At 42.5% G+C, this 24,227-nt stretch overlaps 1 protein-coding gene across 1 annotated transcript in view; it reads left to right on the top strand.

Annotated features, from left to right (window-relative positions):
- The window catches only part of LOC123517765 (sterol carrier protein 2-like), a 26,763-nt gene extending 2,557 nt beyond the window's left edge, over nt 1-24,206 (top strand). Inside the window, exons 4-11 of the mRNA XM_045278190.1 lie at nt 287-477; nt 788-1,025; nt 1,470-1,602; nt 2,474-2,596; nt 18,639-18,795; nt 19,251-19,353; nt 19,594-19,702; nt 20,202-24,206. Of these exons, the coding sequence (XP_045134125.1) occupies nt 287-477; nt 788-1,025; nt 1,470-1,602; nt 2,474-2,596; nt 18,639-18,795; nt 19,251-19,353; nt 19,594-19,702; nt 20,202-20,380 (1,233 nt within the window). The 3' untranslated portion in view covers nt 20,381-24,206. The remainder of the gene's footprint in view (nt 1-286; nt 478-787; nt 1,026-1,469; nt 1,603-2,473; nt 2,597-18,638; nt 18,796-19,250; nt 19,354-19,593; nt 19,703-20,201) is intronic.
- Nucleotides 24,207-24,227: the final 21 nt, after the last annotated feature.

Below are 24,227 nucleotides of genomic sequence, written 5' to 3'. Positions count from 1 at the left end.
GATATGACTGTAACCATCCACTTATGGTAGGTATGTGAGTTAGTCAATAAGGAGTTTTGTTTTGTATGGAATCAGAGTGAGTTTATGAGTAGAGTGGTGTACAGTGATGTGATTGTAGTATTCCTCTTTGCTGTATGAATGGGAGTCAACAAATGGCTTTTTATGTTGTGGTGTGCAGTGTGAGTGGATGAGGTGACAGGCTGGCTAGTCTGAGGGTGAAGCAGCATGGAAGTGTGACCAGCACCAGCACTAAGCACCAAGCATCAAGTGAATGTTTCTCCCTCAGTACAATGACCGGGAAAATCCCATAGAGAAGCACGTGATGGCCCTGAGTGAGGTGGCGGAGCTGGAGGCAGCCCCGATGGCTCCACAGCTGTTTGGCAATGCTGGTGTGGAGCACATGAAGAAGTATGGCACCACCCCACTCCACCTGGCCAAGATTGCCCACAAGAACCACCGACACTCCACCAACAACCCGTGAGTCTTGCTTTTCGACCATGCTTGGGCCACACAAAGACATGAAGACACTGAAAACTTGTGTATGTAGTATAGTCAGATCAATTCTGTGCCCCTCATCCTGGCATTCTCTCTCTCTCTCTCTCTCTCTCTCTCTCTCTCTCTCTCTCTCTCTCTCTCTCTCTCTCTCTCTCTCTCTCTCTCTCTCTCTCTCTCTCTCTCTCTCCTCCCCCCCTCCCGTCCCCCCTACCCCCATTACTAGGTTCCTCCTCCAAGGCACACAATGTGTACAGTATGACTAACATGTCCCTCCCTGTGTTTGTTTGCCCAGGTATTCACAGTTCCAGGAGGAATACAGCTTGGACCAGATCATCAACTCCCCTAAAGTGGCAGGCCCTCTGACCAAGCTGCAGTGCTGCCCCACCTCTGATGGTGCAGGGGCAGCAGTGCTGGCCAGCGAGGACTTTGTTATCGCTCACGGCCTGCAAGACCAGGCGGTGGAGATCGTGGCCATGGAGATGACCACTGACTTTGATTCCACCTTCAGTGATCAAAGTGCAATGAAGATTGTGAGTATCTTAATTAAGCAACAGAGAATTTTAAGAGAAAATTGATCAATTTTTAGATGAGGAATGTACAGTAGGTAGAAATGGGTAGGTACGTTTCATACAGTGGCCACTTCTTACAGCTGTCCTTCCTTATTTTCTTTTTTTATGTTCTTAAAATGCTGAGTATTTCATTAATAACTATGATTAGAATGTAGACTGCCTCATCAGGAAAAGTAGTAATAAGAATATTAGAAAATGAGGGAAGCTGCAAAAGGCTGTCAGGCTTACATGTGGCAGTCCCTGTATGAGCAAAGCTACTTAATTCCATCTGTCATCCTCATCCATAAATTTGTCTAATCCTCTTTTAAAGCTCCCTATTGACTCATCACTAATTTGATGGCACTCATTGATATGTACAGCACTGTATTGGAGCTGCCTGATCATTGCTATGTGCTCTGTGTTCAGGTTGGATATGACATGACTAAGGCAGCAGCCAATCGAGTCTTCACAACAGCTGGACTGGCTCCCAGGGATGTGGATGTGGTGGAGCTGCATGATTGCTTCTCTGCCAATGAACTCATCACCTACGAGGCTCTTGGTGAGTTAAGGCTGAACAGAAGGCAATGAACTACACTTAATCTCTTCAGTATATACCATGTTTTCATATTCATTCTGGTTAATATTTGGTGATTTTATAAAGTTTCAGAAACTTATGTGGGGCATTAATCATCTAACCTCCATAGACCCTTCCTGATGCAAATAAAATTGACTAATCATTCCCAAAAATCAAGGTAAAAATGCATCTCAGTAGTGAAGGGGTTAATTATGATTGAAAAAGCAAGAGAGAGACAACTAGATTAAGAAAGTTTGTGTTATTTTTAAGTTTAGTTTATTTGGCTGTAATATACCGCACCTTTTTTATGTAAGGGGAAAACTGGCCAAGGACAACATTGAAAAAAATAAATAAATAGATAAAAAAAAAGCCCACTTCATTGCCAATCCCCATGCGGGTCTAAGAGAGTAAGCCAAAAAACAAAAACAAAAGGGATAAATGTCTTGAAACCTCCCTCTTAAATGAAAGAGCAAGACAGAGCCAGCTGAATTAAGAAAGTTTATTATTTTCACAAGTTAGTTTATTTAGTTGTATATATCGTTTGAGCTACCTTATGTATTTCTGTCACCATAACTGTATTTGTCTACCTAGTTTATTTTCCCTGTGGTTGATGCAGATACCATGCCTCATTCACTTGTAGTGTATTCAAAATATCTATATTTTGTGTGACTAGTATGTGTGGGTGAGTATGCATGAGAGTAGAGTAAGAGTAAGGGATGAGTAATGTCAGGTTGGATTCTCCAAGATGAGTGTGCATGAAAGAGAGAGTTAGAGTAGAAGTAAGGTCTGAGTAATGTCAGGCTGGATTTGCCAAGAGGATAAGTATTACTATGCCCCCATCTGTTGTATGTTGCAGGACTGTGTGGGGAGGGAGAGGCCGGCCATTTCATTGACTCTGGGAACAACACATATGGAGGGAAGCATGTAGTGAACCCCTCAGGAGGACTCATCTCCAAGGGCCATCCCCTCGGAGCCACAGGTATGTGTGTACACACGCCTCTGCGTCATCCCTTGCAAGTCCTTGCCATATCATTTCTCAGTAGCAACACTTGGTAGCCACACACCAAGGCAAGGCTTTGATTGGTTGAACAACTTCAAAAACCAAGTCTTTAGGCCCCACCCACTTGACATTCCCATCCTGATCCATGCTCTGTCCCTTCCCATGATCAGAGTGTCACCACGTCATCTCCCTCTTTACCATCTCCCATCTTTCATCTCTACTTTAATGATCATAGTAATAGTAATCACAGCACTCTTAATGATAATTGTGATAATTACAACAATAGTATTAAGATTATACTAATGGCATTCATTCTATCTAATCATTGATGGTACATGGTATTCATTTTGCTGTACAACATCTTGAGTCTATTACACACACACACAAACACACACACACACACATATACACACACACACACACACACACACACACACACACACACACACACACACACACACACACACACACACACACACACACACACACGATATATATTAGGCGCACACACACACACACACACACACACACACACACACACACACACACACACACACACACACACACACACACATGGCCCGGTAGCTCAGTGGTTAGAGCGCTGGTTTCACAAGCCAGATGACCGGGGTTCGATTCCCCGGCCGGGTGGAGATATTTGGGTGTGTCTCCTTTCACGTGTAGCCCCTGTTCACCTAGCAGTGAGTAGGTACGGGATGTAAATCGAGGAGTTGTGACCTTGTTGTCCCGGTGTGTGGTGTGTGCCTGGTCTCAGGCCTATCCGAAGATCGGAAACAATGAGTTCTGAGCTCGTTCCGTAGGGTAACGTCTGGCTGTCTCGTCAGAGACTGCAGCAGATCAAACAGTGAATTACACACACACACACACACACACACACACACACACACACACACACACACACACACACACACACACACACTCCAGCCTAGAGCGGGGTGTCAGTCTGGGTCTAGCCAGGGGCCTCCCTCCTTCATAATGAAAGACAAGGCAATACACACACACACACACACACACACACACACACACACACACACACACACACACACATCGTCGATGGCGGAGGTGGTCGCTGAGCTCCAGAGCAATCATCTATAATTCTACAGTTACCTAAGAGTAACCAAGGTGGGAAAGGAGCTGGTAATGTTTGTCCCGTCTCCATATAGTCATGTTAACTGTTGATTAGCAAAATAATGTCCAGTGAAGGTAAATATAAACTGTAGCCTGCGTTTGAGCCATCAGCTGGTTTGTTTACGTCTGCGCAACATGGCGGCCGTGAACTCGAAAGAGGAATCAGACTTCACAGGGTTTCAAGGAATAATGGAGAAGAGCGCTTATGTGAAGAAAATTCTGGAGTTAGAAGGTAAAATTGAAAAACTGTTTGAAAAGTATGAGGGCCTGGAAACGAGTTATGACAATGTAAAGAGACTGTGCCGATATGAAGAAGGAAAATGCAGCACTGAAAGAGGAAGTTAAGCTAATTAAAGTGAATTGCGAAAAATGTGGAGAATCTCTAGGAAAAGTGATGGAGAAGCAGGCTGAATGGAAAAAAGTCAGGAAGTGGAAAGAAAGGAGGTAAATTACAAAGTTGCAAGTCTGGAAAAGGAAATCAAAGAGTCAGGGAGAAAACTTTGGGCCTTGCTGAAATTATAGATCAACAGATCATAGAAGAGAAGATAGCTGAGAAAGTGGTGAAGGTTATTAAGTCAAATGAGACATTGGTGAGGGAAACTGTAGACAAAAAGAGATGTGTGGTGATATTTGGTGTGGAGGAGGATAAGACACCGAGTAAAATGGAGAGAGAGAAAACATAAAAAGGTGATAAATAATATCATTAATGTGGTGCAGAGGAGGAAAAGACCTAGTACAAGAAATAGAGGACTTCCATAGAATTGGAAAGTTCACAAGAGAAGGTATGAGGCCAATAAGAATCAAACTTAAGTCACAAAAGGATGTAGATGAATTGGTGGAGAAGTCATGGAGGCTAGCCCAGCAGGAAACAACAAGGAAGATTTGGTTGAGAAGAGATCTCGGTGAAAAGGAAAGAGAAATGTTAAATGAGTTGAGAAAGGAGGCTTTGAAAAAAATGAAGAGAGGACAGAAGAAGAGAAGAAAGAGTTTTCTGGAGAATCTTGGATATGAGACTGAGGAAGTGGTTCATAACCCAGAAAAGTACAGCAAGAAAGGACTAAAGAAACTTACATATGAGCGAAATGTAATGTATTCCAACATAAATGGAGTGATATCGGGGATTTTAGAACTCAACGATTACTTGAGGGACAAGAACCCAGATATTGTGGGTCTTACTGAAACAAAACTGAGAGGGAGAAGACCTGATGAAGGTTGGAGAAGGGAAATATAACGTTTGGAAAAGAAATAGAGTAGGTAAGATGGGAGGAGGAGTGATGTTGCTGGTTAAAAAAGATATAAAGGTGGATCAAGTGAAAAAAGGTATGGGAAAGGCAGAAGTGCTAAAGATCAGAGCAGAAACTAATGAAGGAAAAAAGAGGCACTACATAGTGGTGTACGTACCACCTAAGACAAATGCATGGTCAGTACAGGAATATGAAGAAATGATAAGTGATACAGGAACATGTCTGGAAGAAATGTTGGGTGGCTGTGAACGAACTATAATGATGGGAGATTTTAATTGTAAAGAGGTGTGTTGGGAGGACTGGTCAATGGAAGGATCAGAGACAACATGGGGAAATACACTATTGACACTGGCAATGGAAAATGTGTTAACTCAGTGGGTCAAAGAAGATACTAGGTTTGGAGGAGAGGAGCATCGTCAAGACTGGACTTGGTCTTTAGTACAGAGCCAATGGTCATTGAGGAGATGAGGGTGGAGTGCCCTTTAGCAAAGAGTGATCATGCAGTTTTGGAGTTCAAGGTGATAGACGAAGAGAAATCTAGAAGAAATGAAGAATATAAAGTGGGAAGATGGAATTATGCCAAGACAGATTTTGGAAACCTAAAGAAATTCTTTCAAGAGACAAATTGGATGAAATTCAAGAGTGCTAAGGAGCAAATGAAAAGTGGAAGGAATTTATAAAAATATACAAAGAAGGTGAGAAAAATTTGTACCAATAAGACAACATAGAGAAGTTGGAAAGCAGGACTGGTTTAACGATAGATGTGAAAAGGCTAGAACAAGAAAAGAGGATGCATGGAAGAGGTGGAGAAGGAAAAGACGGATTAAGCAGTGGGAAAGTTACAAAAGAGCAAGAAATGAATATGTGTTGATTAGAAGAGAAGAAAGAAAGAAACAAGAAAAGGATATAATTGATAAATGTAAAGACCAACCAAGGCTTTTTACAGACATGTGAACAACAACATCAAAAATAGAGAAAGTATTGAAAGTTTAGAAGTAAATGGAGTATACAGTGAAGATCCCAGGGAAATGGCAGAGGCTATGAATGGATGCTTTCGGAAGGTATTCACAAAGGAGACTGCTTTTGACAAACCACTGGTAATGGAACAGAAAGGGATTATGAAGGAGTTTCAAGTAACTGTGGAGGAGATCAAGAACATGATGGGGAGTTTAGAAGTGAGAAAAGCTGTGGGACCTGATGGGGTATCAGGATGGATTTTAAGAGAATGCAGGGAGCAATTGGCAGAAAAAGTTTGTGAAGTAATTGATGCCTCATTAAGGGAAGGTGTAGTGCCCCAAGACTGGAAAAGAGCTAACATTGTCCCAATCTATAAATCAGGTAACAAGAGAGACCCATTGAACTATAGACCAGTGTCACTTACAAGTGTGGTAGCTAAGATGTGTGAGAGGGTGGTGAAGACTAGATGGACAGACTTCTTGGAGAAAAATGACATACTTTGTGAGTGTCAATTTGGTTTTAGGAAAGGGCGTTCATGCACGACAAACCTGATATGTTACTATTCGAGGGTGATAGATGTAATACAGGAAAGAGATGGTTGGGCTGATGGAATATATCTGGATTTAAAAAAGGCCTTTGATAAGGTACCACACCAGAGACTGATCTGGAAACTTGAAATGGTAGGAGGAGTGCATGGCAGTTTACTAAAATGGATGGAAGACTTTTTGGTAGGAAGAGAAATGAGAACAATAATTAAGGACAGACCATCAGAATGGGGATTGGTGGAGAGTGGAGTTCCACAGGGATCAGTGTTGGCACCAGTAATGTTCGCAGTCTACATAAATGACATGGTGGATGGGGTGTCCAGTTATGTGAGCCTATTTGCAGACGATGCAAAATTGTTAAGAAAAGTGAGATGTGACAAAGATTGCGAACTACTCCAGGAAGACTTGGACAGAATATGGAAATGGAGCTGTACATGGCAAATGGAGTTCAACACGACAAAATGCAAGAAAATAGAGTTTGGCAAGAGTGAAAGAAGAATCAGGAGTATGTACAAGATAGGAAATGAAGACATAAAACCAGTCATGAAGAAAAAGACCTTGGGGTGACAATTACCAATGACCTATCGCCAGAGAGACATATAAACAAAATAATTGGAGAAGTATTGAACTTATTGAGGAACATAAGAGTGGCGTTCGTATATCTAGATGAAGAAATGATGAAGAAAATAATTACTGCAATGATAAGACCGAGGCTTGAATATGCAACAATACAGTGGGCTCGAACTTAAAGAAACACATAAGGAAACTAGAGAAAGTACAGAGGGCTGCAACAAAATGGTGCCTGACTTAAGAGATTTGACTTATGAAGACAGACTGAAAAGAATGCAACTTCCAACCCTGGAAAACAGAAGAGAAAGGGGAGACCTGATAGCAATATACAGAGTGATGATTGGCATGGAAAAATGGATAGGGAAGATCTGTGTATGTGGAATGGAAGAATGTCGAGAGGGCATGGGAAAAACTAAAATGGCCACTTATAGGAGAGATGTGAAAAATATAGCTTCCCTCATAGAAGGGTGGAAGCATGGAATAGTTTAGACGTGGAAGTGGTCAACGCAAGGAATATTCATGATTTTAAGAAAAAGCTGGACATTAATAGATATGGAGACGGGACAACACGAGCATAGCTCTTTTCCCGTATGTTACAATTAGGTAAATACAATTAGGTAAATACACACACACACACACACACACACACACACACACACACACACACACACACACACACACACACACACACACACACACACACACACACACACACACACACATTCGATTCCCCGGCCGGGTGGAGATATTTGGGTGTGTCTCCTTTCACGTGTAGCCCCTGTTCACCTAGCAGTGAGTAGGTACAGGATGTAAATCGAGGAGTTGTGAACTTGTTGTCCCTGTGTGTAGTGTGTGCCTGGTCTCAGGCCTATCCGAAGATCGGAAATAATGAGCTCTGAGCTCGTTCCGTAGGGTAACATCTGGCTGTCTCATCAGAGACTGCAGCAGATCAAACAGTGAAACACACACACACACACACACACACACACACACACACACACACACACACACACACACACACACACACACACACACACATGAGCAAAAGTCATGTGATGGAGGTGGGGAAGAGTGGAAGACGGCCAAGAGGGTCATATAAGATGGGTGAAGAAGTAGTGTTGAAAAAGGTGGAAAAGGAAAAGGATTTGGGAGTGATAATACAAGACCATGGGCAGTTTGAGGCTCATATTGATAAGATGTTTGGAGAAACGTATAATTTGATAAAAATATTGGATTAGCCTTCCATTATATGGATAAAGATATGATGAAGAAATTAATTAGTACGGTAATTAGACCAAGATTGGAATATGCTGGAGTGGTTTGGTCCCCTTATAAAAAGAAGCATATAAGGAAGTTGGAGAGATTGCAGAGAATGGCAACAAAAATGGTTCCGGAATTGGCAGAAATGACCTATGAGGAGAGATTAAAAGAAATGAATTTGCTTACCTTGGAACAAAGAAGAGAAAGAGGAGATTTAATACAGGTTTATAAACTGTTGAACGGACTGGATGAAGTGGATAATGAGCAAATGATGTTGAGAGAGGAAAACTTAAATAGAACTACAAGATCGCATAGTAAAAAGATAGCCAAGGGAATATGCTTGAAGGATGTGAAGAAATATAGTTTCCCACAAAGATGTGTGGAGGTGTGGAATGGTTTGAGTGAGGAGGTGGTGTCAGCGAGGAGTGTGCACAGTTTTAAAGGAAAGTTGGATGTGTGTAGATATGGAGACGGGGCCACACGAGTATGATACCCAGGCCCTGTAAAATTACAACTAGGTGAACAACTAGGTGAATACACACACACACACACACAGTTTGGTTTCAGAAAAGGAAGATCGTGCGTATCCAATTTATTATGTTTTTATTCAAGAGTGACTGACATACTACAACATAGAGAGGGATGGATGGATGCTATCTACCTGGACTTGAGGAAGGCCTTTGATAAAGTACCACACAATAGACTGATGTGGAAACTAAAGAAGATTGGAGGAGTAAATGATAAACTAGCGAAATGGATGGAAAATTACTTAATGGGAAGAGAAATGAGAACAGTGGTGAGAGGAAGGAAGTCCGAGTGGAAGAAGGTAACCAGTGGAGTTCCACAAGGGTCAGTGCTTGGTCCCATCATGTTTTTGATTTATGTTAATGATATGCCAGTAGGAATTGACAGTTACATGAACATGTTTGACGATACTAAAATTATGAGGAGAGTAAAGAATGTGGAAGATTGTAACAAGTTACAGGAAGATCTTGATAAAATATATGAGTGGAGTAAGGAGTGGCAGATGGAATTTAATATAGACAAGACCCATGTTATGAAAATGGGAAGTAGATACAGACCAAACTGGGATTACAGGCTGGGTGATGAGAAAATTAAAGAGACCAATGAGGAGAAAGACTTAGGAGTAACCGTGCAAAACACTTTGTCACCGGAGAAACACATTAACAAGATTTTTTGGAAAACATATAACATGCTTCAAAATATTGGCCTTGCATTCCACTACCTAGATGAAGGAATGATGAAGAAGATATTATGTACCTTAATAAGACCCCAGTTAGAATATGCAGCTTGTGTCTGGTCACCACATATGAAGAAAAATGTGAAGAAGGTAGAAAGGGTACAGAGGCTGGCAACAAGGATGGTACCAGGACTCAGGGAGTTAGACTATGAGGAAAGACTGAGGAAGCTGGGGCTGACCACATTAGAAGAGAGAACAACAAGAGGAGACATGATAACTATGTATAAATTGGTGAACAAGATTGACATACTGGACAGAGAGTTGATAAAGGTGACCACAAGTAATCATCCCCGAGGACATGGAAAAAAGCTAATAAAAGACATCTGTCTAAATGACATGAGAAAATACAGTTTCCCGCATCGTTGCATTGATAAGTGGAATAAACTGAGCAGTGATGTCGTTGACGCGGTGTGTGTCAATCAGATGAAAGAGAGATATGACAGGAATGGACAAGGAGACAGGACACAGAGAGCTTAGCTCAGGCCCTGTAATACACAAATAGGTAAATACACAGATAGATAGATAGATAGATATTTATTGACCACAACGAAATGTTATCATTACAAAGGTATTCTGAAAATATGGTCCATCACAAATGCTTTCCTTTAGAATTCATGAACGTCAAAATTCATAAAACATAAAACACATACAGTAAGATAAGATGCCTAAAACACACAACACACACACACACACACACACACACACACACACACACACACACACACACACACACACACACAAAGGTGGAGGAGAAATAGAAATCCAGCAAATAAGGAAAACTTCAAGGCAGCGAGAAATGAATATGTTAAGGTGAGGAAGGAAGAGGAAAAGAACTTCGAAAAGGACATTGTCGAAAAATGTAAGGAGCAACCAAAATTGTTCTATAGATTCATAAATGGAAAAATTAGGCAAAAAGAAACAATAGAAAGGTTAAAAGGAGAGAACGGGATGGTGGAAGACCCAAAAAGTATGGCAGAACTATTAAATAAAAAATTCCAGGAGGTCTTTACTAAGGAATCCAAATTTGAAAGGCCACAGAGTAATAGAGAGACAATCTATATGAAAGAGATTAAAGTAACCAAGCTTGAAATAAAAGAGTTAATGAAGGAACTATGAAGAGAAGGCAATGGGACCGGATGAAGTCTCAGACAGAATACTGAAAGAATGTAGGGAAGAACTAGCAAGTCTTATATACAACATCATAAAATGCTCAATAGAAAATGGAACAGTACCAGTAGAATGGAAAAGAGCTGAGGTGGTTCCCATATATAAGAGCGGAAGGAAGGAAGAACCTTTAAATTACAGACCTGTATCACTAACTAGTGTAATATGCAAGATGTGTAAAAGCAGAACTAAACATTTTTTCCCCTCCTGACTCCACCAACAACAACGCTACAGCTCTCCTTGACTGGGCCCTGCCTCCCCGCCCCTCACATCCACCCAACGATGCTGCTCAACAACACCCAATTGCGCCTGGGTCAAGCCCCAGCAACTACTAAAGCTCACTTCTTATCACCCACCTATTCTTCCCCTATCCCCACTTTCCCCCTCCGCCTTTTCTATCTATCTTCGATCTTCACGAAGTTCACTTCACCCCTGAAAATGGTCCACTGAGGACTGAAAGTTGTATTGGGATTGAGATGGAATCTGGAATTCTTCTCCCACTTCTTCACGACGATCAACGCCAGCTCGTCAGAAAGATTGAAAAGACTAGATATAAGATCAACAACGCAGTCACCGCTGTTGACTTTAACAGAACCTGTATATTAAATGGCTTACTTCCCAGATATATATATATATATATATATATATATATATATATATATATATATATATATATATATATATATATATATATATATATACTCGTATATGATGCACCAACAGATAGGTACAATCACGTGTGTATGTATGCATGTATGTCAGCTCCTTACTCAATGAAGCAGTTTTCTACCTGTATTTCAGACAAAAGTGACATCTGCCACCATTTTTTCATGGCAGTTGTGATTGGCTACAGCTGCCTCTGACGTAGCCCGGCTGGCCTGCCTGCCTGCCATCACCAACCTCCCCCGTACCCCGTCTCTCTCTCTCTCTCTCTCTCTCTCTCTCTCTCTCTCTCTTTGCACAACACACATGGAGACAGGACACTATGAGTCCCGCTTGAACCCTGTACAATAGAACTAATACGCATTTCACGGAGAGTGAGTCATTGTTTTTCGCGAATATTTTTCAAACTAATGAATTGATCGGAATGGTACTTTGACACTGTGTACAAGACACCTTCCGCTAATTTTTGGACATACTAAGCATTGCTAAATGGTGTTAGTAAAAGCATTTACTCCTGACGTTTAAAGCCGAAGTTACATGAGTCGCCAGAACTAACGTACACAATCGAACGTGGAAGGGGAAAGATAGCGGGAGAGTGGGAGGACGAGGGGGGAAGCGAGCGGGAGAGAGGAACGTAGGGAGGAATGAGATGGGGGATTGTAGACGTTCGTATGGATAGGTTGGCGAGGCTCGGCAACACCGTATATCTCAAGAGTAAACGCTTTTTACTAACATCATTTGGCATTGCTTAGTATGACCAAAAAGTAGCGGTAGGTGTCTAGTACACAGTGTCAAAGTACCATTCCGATCAATTAATTAGTTTGAAAGATATTTGCGAAAAACAATGACTCACTCTCCGTGAAATGCATAGTAGATGAATACAACGAGGTAAATACACACACACACACACCGCGTAGTGTAGTGGTTAGCACGCTCAACTCACAATCGAGATGATCCGGGTTCGAGTCCCGGAAAGCGGCGAGGCAAATGGGCAAGACTCTTAATGTGTAGCCCCTGTTCACCTAGCAGTAAACAGGTACGGGATGTAACTCGAGGGGTTGTGGCCTCGCTTTCCCGGTGTGTGTGGAGTGTGGTGTGGTGTCAGTCCTATCTGATGATCGATCACTACGAGCTCTGAGCTCTTTCTGTAGGGGAAAGACTGGCTGGGTGACCAGCAGACGAGTGTGTTTCCTGAATGTGCCGGTTGATAGAGAGAGAGAGAGAGATGTGGGTGGAACAAACATCACTTTAGTCACAAAATAAGATTGAAAATAACAAATTGAAAACCCAAATGTACCGTATAATAATTATCTTCACCATATACCAGACAACAATACCAGTCATAGGGATTGCTGTAATAGTACAGTAATAGATGTTGATTCCTTTAAAATAGTGGGTAGAATATGAAGGCGGGGGTGAGCGTAGCTATGAAAAGTCAAGGGGAAGGGAGAGAAGACCTCCACGTCCATAATTGACGTCTGTGTGTGTTTCACTGTTTGATCTGCTGCAGTCTCTGACGAGACAGCCAGACGTTACCCTACGGAACGAGCTCAGAGCTCATTATTTCCGATCTTCGGATAGGCTGAGACCAGGCACACACCACACACCGGGACAACAAGGTCACAACTCCTCGATTTACATCCCGTACCTACTCACTGCTAGGTGAACAGGGGCTACACGTGAAAGGACACACACCCAAATATCTCCACCCGGACGGGGAATCGAACCCCGGTCCTCTGGCTTGTGAAGCCAGCACTCTAACCAATGAGCTACCGGACGTATGTGTGTGTGTGTGTAATTTTTTCACCACGGTGCCCTGCTGGTCACCCAACCAGCCTTGCCCATTACGGATCGAGCTCAGAGCTCATAGACCGATCTTCAGGTAGGACTGAGACCACAACACACTCCACACACCGGGAAAGGAAGGCCACAAACCCTCGAGTTACATCTCGTATACCTATTTGCTGCTAGGTGAACAGGGGCTACACATTAAGAGTCTTGCCCATTTGTCTTTCCGGGGCTCGAACCCGGACCCTGTCGGTTGTGAGCCGAGCGTGCTAACCACTGCACTACGCGGTGTGTGTGTGTGTGTGTGTGTGTGTGTGTGTGTGTGTAATTCACCACGGTCGTCTGCTGGTCACCCAGCCAGCTTTCCCCATTACGGAGCGAGCTTAGAGCTCTTAAACCGATCTTCGGGTAGGATTGAGACTACTGCACCCTTCACACACCGGGAAAGCGAGGCTACAACCCCTCGAGTTACATCCCGTATCTACTTGCTAGTAGGTGAACAGGGGCCACACATTAAGAAGCTTGCCCATTTGCCTCGCCGCGCCCGGGACTCGAACCCGGGCCCTTTCGGTTGTGAGCTGAATTGTGAGCCGAGCGTGCTAACCACTACATTAAGCGGTGTGTGTGTATTTACCTAGATGTATTTATCTATATAGTTGTATTGTATAGGGTTTGAATGAGGCTGATTTATTCATTTTTTCCTTAAAGTTATACCCATTATGTGCTGTAACAACTTCATTATTCAATGCATTCCACTTTACACCGTTCTGTGTGGAAAACTGTATTTTCCAATATCCTTCACACACTGCCTTATCCTGAGAGAGAGAGAGAGAGAGAGAGAGAGAGAGAGAGAGAGAGTTTGCGATTCAATTACATCAACGTGTTTGTCTGCTTGTCTTTGCTTGTGTGTTGTCTGAGTGGGTGGACATCATTTAACAGTTGTTTCTGTGTAAATGTGTGTGTGTGTGTGTGTGTGTGTGTGTGTGTGTGTGTGTGCGAGTCAATTACATCAACGTGTTTGTCTGCTTGTCTTTGCATGTGTGTTGTCTGAGTGGGTGGACATTACTTCGAACAGTTGTTTCTGTGTAAATGTGTGTGTGTGTGTGTGTAATTCATTCGGTCGCCTGTTGGTCACCCAGCCAGTCTTCCCCATTACGGAGCGAGCTCAGAGCTCATAGACCGATCTTCGGGTAGGACTGAGACTGCGTGTGTGTGTATGTGTGTAATTCACCTCGGTCGTCTGCTGGTCACCCAGCCAGTCTTCCCCATTACGGAGCGAGCTCAGAGCTCATAGACCGATCTTCGGGTAGGACTGAGACCACAACATTCCACACACCGGGAAAGCGAGGCCACACAACCCCTCGAGTTACATCCCGTACCTATTTACTGCTAGGTGAACAGGGGACACACATTAAGAGGCATGCCCATTTGCCTCGCCGCGCCGAGACTCGAACCCGGGCCTCTCGATTGTGAGTCGAGCGTGCTAACCACTACACTACGCGGTGTGTGTGTTTCACTGTTTGATCTGCTGCAGTCTCTGACGGGAGAGCCAGACGTTACCCTACGGAACGAGCTCAGAGCTCATTATTTCCGATCTTCGGATAGGCCTGAGACCAGGCACACACCACACACCGGGACAACAAGGTCACAACTCCTCGATTTACATCCCGTATCTACTCACTGCTAGGTGAACTGGGGCTACACGTGAAAGGAGACACACCCAAATATCTCCACCCGGCCGGGGAATCGAACCCCGGTCCTCTGGCTTGTGAAGCCAGCGCTCTAACCACTGAGCTACCAGGTGTGTGTGTGTGTGTGTAATTCACTGTTTGATCTGCTGCAGTCTCTGACGAGACAGGCAGACGTTACCCTACGGAACGAGCTCAGAGCTCATTATTTCCGATCTTCGGATAGACCTGAGACCATGCACACACCACACACTGGGACAACAAGGTCACAACTCCTCGATTTACATCCCGTACCTACTCACTGCTAGGTGAACAGGGGCTACACGTGAAAGAAGACACCCAAATATCTCCACCCGGCCGGGGAATCGAACCCCGGTCATCTGAAGCCAGCGCTCTAACCTCTGAGCTACCGGGCCGTGTGTGTGTGTGTGTGTGTGTGTGTGTGTGTGTGTGTGTGTGTATAAGAATGAAAATATGTATGCATGTGTGTGCACTTGGGGGGAGAGAGAGTGTGTGTGTGTGATTCACCTCGGTCGTCTGCTGATCACCCAGCCAGTCTTTCCCATTACGGAGCGAGCTCAGAGCTCATAGACCGATCTTCGGGTAAGACAGACTACATAACACACTCCACACACCGGGAAAGCCAGGCCACAACCCCTCGATTACATCCCGTACCTGTTTACTGCTAGGTGAACAGGGGCCACACATTAAGAGACTTGCCCATTTGCCTCGCCGCTTACCGGGATTGAACCCGGCCCTCTCGATTGAGTCGTGCTAACCACTCCACTACTCGGTGTGTGTGTGTGTGTGTGTTTCACTGTTTGATCTGCTGCAGTCTCTGACGTTACCCTACGAAGCGAGCTCAGAGCTCATTATTTCCGATCTTCGGATAGGCCTGAGACCAGGCACACACCACACACCGGGACAACAAGGTCACAACTCCTCGATTTACATCCCGTACCTACTCACTGCTAGGTGAACAGGGGCTACACGTGAAAGGAGACACACCCAAATATCTCCAGCCGGCCTGGGAATCGAACCCCGGTCCTCTGGCTTGTGAAGCCAGCGCTCTAACCACTGAGCTACCGGGCCGTGTGTGTGTGTGTGTGTGTGTGTGTGATCCGTACATGTATAGTGGATATAGTATAGTAGCAGTAACCTAGTCGGCTACAGCGATATGAGATAACTGTACGGCACCAGCTAATATCTCGCATGTATACACAAAGCAGGTAATAACAGTGTCAAATGCACAGATGAGTAGCATACAGTATCCTACCATGAAAAATAGAATTACTTCACTAGTTTTAGAGGAGAGGAAGAGTTGGTGAAAGAAAATACGATAGAAGGATTAAAATTCATGAAAGGCAGAGCACCGTAGAGAAGACGTAACTTTCTCGCAAGACCCTAATGGGCCCAGAGGCAAGAGTAACGCCAGCTGACGTTAGTTTGTGGCTCTGCCGCCCCGCGCTCCTGACTGATGACAGGGAGAAGGGAGGACTGAGACACACTGAGGGGTTTTATCGGCTCCAAAAGGTTAATTATGCTAAGCAAGATGTGTTATCAGGAGTGAGAGCGTGTGGAGAGGCAAGGGAAGGTAGGCCGTCTGAGCCAGTACAAAGGTCACTCACACTGTCGTGACGTGAGGAGGTGACCAGTTTGACCACACTGATTGCCTAGTAACAGCACAGACGCGATGCCATTGAAGGTTGCTTCCTTCCAGCCTTCTCAGCGGCACACTGGGCCTATCTGTTCATTGGGGTGTTAATGCTCATGTTGTTTACATTGCATAAGTTGTTTACCCCGTGCCGGCCACCCAACACTTACAAGGGCTCTCTCTTTCCACCTATAGTTCAGAGCCTCACTGGTCGTGTCTGGGTAAATCTTGCCCATAGCATCTGCTATGGATCCCCATGTCCACCAGCAGTGGACATAGGGACCTGGTAGGAGAGCAGTATTTTGTGTGGAGAACGGAAAATTTTGCTAAATTTGACTAATTTTTGGAATTTGGAATTGTGACTACAATATGGGCTTCCAACCCAAAGTTAGTGTGATGGGAGGCTGTGCCCAACCCTTGATCCCATAGCCTGAAATGGGTTGCATCCCCATCAACCCTCTAACCTAACGTAACCTAACTTAATTTGGAGATTAAACATATTAAAAGAAAAAAATTGATGCATCAAATCAACATCCTCACAAAAAAAAAACGTCATTAATTTCTTGCATAAAATTAGATTCTATGAGAGTGTTTGTAAGACTGTATTGGAGTCAAAGTTGGGGATATCTTCAGTGACTGACTCCAGCCAGGTACTTGACCCATTCCAGCTGAAAATGTCATCCTAGTTGCCTTTCACCTGAAGTGTACTGGGAAGGAGATTCTCATCAAGAGCTGCTGATGGGGTAAAGTCATGTGATAAAGCTTTTACATCTAAGACGGATGGATGAATGCTGTCTGAAGGTCATGTTGCCAACCAGGAGGATATAAAAAAATGAGTGATTTTTAAGTAGTAGCTATGTTAAGTCATGTCAAGACAATATCTTTGTGTTTTATTTATGTTAATGTTTTATCCATATGTTAATATTACTTTGCATATTTCTTAGTCACATTAATCATGGTATGTATCAGTCACAGTAAGCCCTCTCTCTCTCTCTCTCTCTCTCTCTCTCTCTCTCTCTCTCTCTCTCTCTCTCTCTCTCTCTCTCTCTCTCTCTCTCTCTCTCTCCACACCATATATTTTGTAGAATGTAAGCATTTAAAGAGAAATATTTTGTAACATAAAGAAAATACATATTGTAAGTATTCCCTATCAGTAAACCCAACCTTTGATTTAATGTAGAATGTTAATTCACACACACTCAGCTTGCAACTGAGAAGTCAGGGTTTGAAGTCCCAGGTGCAGCAAGGCAAATGGACAAGTCTCTTAATGTGTATCCCTTGTTCATCTAGCAGCAAGTAGATACGGGATGCAATTTAAGGGGTTGTGGCCTTGCTTTCCCGGTGTGTGGAGTGTGGTGTGGTCTCAGTCCTACCCAAAGATTTGTCTATGAGCTCTGAGGTTACTCCATAATGGGGAAGGCTGGTTAGATGATCAGCAGGCAACCGTGAAAACACACACACACACCGCATAGTGTAGTGGTTAGCATGCTCGACTCACAATCGAGAGGGTCCGGGTTCAAGTCCCGGAGGAGGCGAGGCAAATGGACAAACCTCTTAATGTGTGGCCCCTGTTCACCTAACAGTAAATAGGTACGGGATGTAACTCGAGGGGTTGTGGCCTCGCTTTCCCGGTATGTGGAGTGTGTGTTGTGGTCTCAGTCCTAACCGAAGATTGGTCTATGAGCTCTGAGCTCGCTCCGTAATGGGGAAGACTGGCTGGGTGACTAGCAGGCGACCGTGGTGAATTACACACACACACACACACACACACACACACACACACACACACACACACACACACACATGACCTGTGAACCAGTCTTGTTATCTTATGATAAGAATGTAAGCATGACAAGGCATACGGATGAGTTCTTCCTCTCAGTGTGACACAGCTTCCACACAGATAGGTAGGTTGCAGACCCATACATACCATGATCATCATGTAATGTAGTGGCTACCATAGTGATCTTTCAGCTGTGATGGCATGAGGTGGAACTCTCTTGTAGCAGCAAGGCAGATGATTGATAGGGTAATAGAGTAGAGTATAGTTAGGTTGAGAATGACTCTTCCTTCCTTTGCAGGTCTTGCTCAGTGTAGCGAGTTGTGTTGGCAGTTGCGTGGGGAAGCAGGCAAACGACAGGTTCCTGGAGCAAAGATTGCCCTGCAGCACAACTTAGGCTTGGGTGGAGCAGCTGTGGTCACTCTGTACAGGATGGGCTTCAGAGGCAATGATAGGAGGTGAGAATATGTTAGGCTCTCACTGTGAACAGAACATACATTCAGTTGTGCATGTTGTACATTGAGTAGATTAATATGATTTGACCTGGTTTCCAGTGACCATTAAGCTGCTGGTATCATTTTATGTGAGACAATTTATAGTGGTATAGAATGGTCTTATGAAGCAAGTGATAGTTAGAAAACTAGTAGGAGGACAGCAATACACCAGACTGCAGTACTGGTTGCTCTCTCTCTCTCTCTCTCTCTCTCTCTCTCTCTCTCTCTCTCTCTCTCTCTCTCTCTCTCTCTCTCTCTCTCTCTCTCTCTCTCTCTCTCAACCATAAAGTAAAAGTTGACTGGACATGAATGGTAGAGAGCAGAAAGCAGTATTAGTTAGTAGGGGTCTTACTAGCAGCTGTGTCATTTGGATTATGAGTACCTTTGTTTGTATTGTAAATGCAACACTGTATTGGCAGAATTGTAGCAGCAGCCACATCATCGGAAGACTTCAAGAGTGCTGCAATCTTCTCGGCAATTGAGAAAGCCCTGAAGGAAGATGGACCGGCCCTTGTTGGGAAGGTGAGGTCTAGCAGTGTGCGCCTTTTTTGTTGTCATTTGTGTCTTTCTTTCACTAAGGCAATGAATGGGTGTGATTCAGGAACTGTATAGTGTGTGTTGATATACTATATCATTCTAATTATGTTTTATTCTTTGAAATTCACTCATTATTTTACAAAAGCATTTTTTATAGTAGATTTAAAGGCAAAAGGAAGTTGTCCATAAGTCTTGCGTGCTAATGAAAGTATTGGTGTGGTCCAGGTGAAAGGTGTGTACTGCTTTCAAGTGAAAGGTGGACCTGGGGACCGTGAGGGCAAGTGGATTGTGGATGCCAAGAATGGTTCAGGATCAGTGACCTATAATGGCACAGGTGAGGCTGTTAGACGGGAGACAATGGTTACTGTTAGTTTATTCACCTGTTCTGTGTGACATGCTGATTGAGAATACATCTTTACTGTTCTCTACCTCGAAACTCAAGATTTACCAAGGGCCGTGGCTCAATCACTGGTTCTTCTGCCTGTCTTGCTCAATTGTACATTGGATAACTCATTATAATGGCCTTTCCAAACCCTTTGTTTGACTGTATTGCCAGTCACCACCATTCCTTCAACACTCAACAGTCCTTTCACTTTGTTCATCTGTAACATCCTTATTGTCTTCCAAGTGTTAGTGTTGGGCCTGCCTGATAACCTCTTCCTTACCACGTTGCCTGTCCATTGAATGGTGGATCATTGAATATTGATTTGATTATCTGCAGTAATTAACTTGAGAAGTTTGTTCTTCCCTTTTGAGATATAATACAGATATCTATAATTCCATGAACATATGTTGTTTTTGATTTACACTAATGATGCCTGTCACTCGTGCAGGGAAGCCCGACGTGACAATCACCATGAGTGATGGAGATTTGGTGGACCTAATGGAGGGCAAGCTGAATGCTCAGAAGGCTTTCTTCCAAGGCAAACTGAAGATCAAAGGCAACATGGGTCTGGCCATGAAGCTCCAAGAGTTCCAGAAGCAGGCAGGGCAGCTTCGATCAAAGCTGTAACCCATCAATAGATTAACCTCCCAGTGGTGGGTTCAGGGGTGTTGGCCTACTTGTCAGGGCAACACCCATTCTCTGAGCATTTTTTAATAATCTTTATCGTAAAATTGGCTTTGGATTGCTAAGATGAACATTTCATGACTTGTGAGATAAGAGAATTGAAGAGTTTACCTCCAGTGTTTTTTAAGAAAAGATTCATTTTGTGGATGAGGATATGTACAGTAATACCTTGAGATACGAGCCATGATTTGGTCCATTTTTTGTTTTGAGATATAAAGATATAAGCAGAATTTTGAGATACAAGTCATGCTTGAGGGTGCTGCCGCTAGTTGGCACATCGGTCCAGCTTCAGCTGAGCTAGTATTCACGTGTCTCCCACAGATCTCGTGCATTGTGATTGTTCTTTCATTTTCACATTACGTGCTTACTTTTTTGTGTTTAAAGAAAGTGCAGTTGTAATTTACATTTGATGTTTACGTGTGAATGTATACGTAACTGAAGAGATGAGACAAATTTCCCCCATCTCTGTCTACCTCCTCCACCCATGCTTACCATGGAGGAGGAAAATATGTAAACAAGCCTTTGCTGCAGCAACAGCAGTGCATCCTCAATTCTCTCTCTCTCTCTCTCTCTCTCTCTCTCTCTCTCTCTCTCTCTCTCTCTCTCTCTCTCTCTCTCTCTCTCTCTCTCTCTCTCTCTCTCTCTCTCTCTCTCTCTCTGTGGATGGTTATATTTGTACACTCCAGCTGATCAACAGTCCTAACTGAGGGTGGTGGGCAAAATGTGTTGGGGTAACATACCATGAAATGCATCCCTCTGAGATAAATATACTTTATAAAGGCAGTTTATTTATTTATATTCTCTTGTGTCATGTATTATTATGTTTTTATGTAATATTTCTTATTTATAAATGCCTTTTTCTTACTTAGACATTAAAAAAAGAAAAATTGGGGTGCTTTTTTTGGGGAGGCTGGAACAGATTAATGGCATTTCAAGGCAATTCAGTGGGGAAAATTGTTTTGAGACATGAGCAATTTGAGATAAAAGCTTCACCACAGAACAAATCAAACTCCTATCTTGGCGTACCACTGTAGTAGTAGACTACTCACTCCCATCAGTCCTTCACAAGGTGGAGTTTCACTGTGTGTCACTCAAACAGCCAAGTGTGTGGCAGGGTAACAAAAGGGGAAGAGCTCAGGATATGGTATACCTCTGCGTCTCATAATTAATGTGCATGTAGTTGTTTTACTCTTGCAGTAAATACTTGAAAAGTAAATACTTGAGTAACACTCAACTATAAATTCTAGGTCCATCCCTGGTTCCTTCCTTCCTTATTCTTCTGCATCACCATGGTGTAGTTATTTTCACGTTATCCTTTACCTTAGTAACATTTGTATTTCTGTTACACATCACCCAAGATAAGGGAATTTAAATATTTCTCCTGTCTTTAGTATACCTAACTGAGATTCTTTTTAAAGAAAAGCAACTCTTTTCTCTTATTTCATTAGAGGTATCTGAAAGGGACAAGGTTTTAATGTGATAACTTGAGGCAGGCTGAGAAAGAATTCACATGGGGCAGGGTACCTCAATATCAGGAGAGCGAAGGTAGTCAGTACTATAAAGTGATATGGTGCATGAATTGAAAAGTACATAAAGTGGATAGTAAGGATTAGGGATCGACCGATTATCAGCCCCGATAATAAGCATTTTGACGCATATCAGCATCAGTCTTTTTTTTATTCGACGGCCGATAAGAAATCAATTTAAAACTTATTTTGTCTCTGATGCTGCCGTGCCTCTTTGTCTGCTGTCACTACTCTGTCTCCAGCATTATCCCACCCACAGCACCATCTGATTGGTTACAAGCAGACCCACGGTAACAGCCAATCAGCAGTGAAAGCTGTGCATGCACAGTGCTTACACACACGGTGGAGAAGAAGGAACATAGAAGGAAGAAGTTGTTGTGTCGGTTAAAGTAATGGATGGATCTAGGGATGGTTACTTGGGCTTAAGCCCCGAATGTTTTTCCAAGAGCTCCGGATCTGATCTGGGATCTGAAGAAAAGAGTAGTCTGAGTGTAATGTGCACTGTCTGTCTGATAGATTCGTCACCCTCCCTGGGGTGGGTGACGCGGACCTTTGCTACCTTATATAATGTGCACTGCACATTACACTGAATTCTGAAGTCTTCTCTGAGTCTTTTGTCCACTTTGAATTGGTAAGTTGAAGTGAAAAAAATTGTAGTTTCGATGTGCGTGGCGCGAAAAAAAAAAAAATCTCTTTGCACCCTTTGGGCTAAGCCCCAGATCGCCTTGAATCCTAGATCCACCCCTGGTTAAAGTTTGAAGGACAACGGCGGTGTTGCCAACTGCTTGTAGCGAGCAATTTCATAGAAACATTTTCAGGAATAACTTATGAAGATTTCTCCCATAACCCCCCCAACCTCCTATTCTTTCCCTCTATTCTCTCATGTTAATAAACTTATAAGGCAAATAAAACATATATATATATATATATATATATATATATATATATATATATATATATATATATATATATATATATACTGCAAATGAATATCGGCTCCAAATATCGGTTATTGACCTCCTTGACTACTAATAATCGGTATCAATATCGGCCCTGAAAAATTCATATCAGTCGATTTCTAGTAAGGATGATAACATTATCACGAGAAATCATATGAATTTGAGACTGGGAAAATAAGCTCAAGGGATTTGTGATTTTTGAGTCTGAAAATGTTTGAATGAAAATTGTGAATAAGAGAATGTAGAATGGGAATGCAGTCTTAGAGGAGAACCTTCCCATCACAGCCACTCATTTAAAGGGAACAAGTCATGAGTGTCAAGATGATACATTCATTAAAGTTTGTGATGCTGCTGAGCACAAAAAGTGCAATTGAGATGCTAGGTTTCACATTTTGTTGTATATGTAAGGTGAGAGACTCAGGGATGCAATGCTTTATCTAAATTGCCTTTTATTATTTATTTATTTTTTTTTTTTATCACCCACAGAAGGAATGAAGTAGGTCATCTTAAGAAATTAAACAGAAACAGCTTTTTAAATTTTCTAATATGCACAGTGGAGTTTTTAATAGAATGTTGTTTTAGAATGCTTCACTCTAAAACATTTAGTTGTGAGATGAAATTGAATGAATGGAGAGTATTATGAGAATTTACTGTCCAGTCTTGTATTTTAAAGTTTAGCAAGGAAGAGGATAGCTTGTGTATAGTTTTAGCACAACTACTTGCAGTACTCTACCTTGTGCACTAATAATTGGTGGAATTGTCAAATTTTTAGCTTTTTAGGTACTTTCGGTCATGGATTAACCATTGATGCAATATACCTTTTATGTTGACACTTTATTTATTTATTTTTTTTTTTTTTATTTATTTTTATTTATTTATTTATTTTTTTTTTTTCTATTTATTTTTAAGTTCCCTGGCCTTATTCTACTAAACAGTGAAGGATTTATTTGAAGCATTGAAAGACTATGTTTCTGAGTCTTTTTAGTTTCCTTGCTGTTGGCAGATAGGTGCTTATGATGTACTATGCTATGTGTCTTTTCTCAGCTTCATCAAGGTGAAGTGTCCAGCAATGCCAACAATGCAAATATGAATAGTGTGTATGTATTGTAGACAATGACTGTAGGTTATTTCAGCATACAAAGTCATAACCTGCGTCACTTGTTTCAGAATGTTTATATACATATAATTCAAGAAATTTTTTATTTGTAGATGGAATAATTAAGCACATCATTTAACATAGTTATTACTATTTTTCATATGTAAATAAATGTTATTATAAATGTATTCTTTCTTATGCTTGACAAT

Source organism: Portunus trituberculatus, chromosome 42, assembly GCF_017591435.1.
Source record: "Portunus trituberculatus isolate SZX2019 chromosome 42, ASM1759143v1, whole genome shotgun sequence".
NCBI classification, from domain to species: Eukaryota; Metazoa; Arthropoda; class Malacostraca; order Decapoda; family Portunidae; genus Portunus; species Portunus trituberculatus.
The sequence above is the reverse complement of the archived record's forward strand: the minus strand, read 5'-3'. Positions and strand labels throughout refer to the sequence as shown.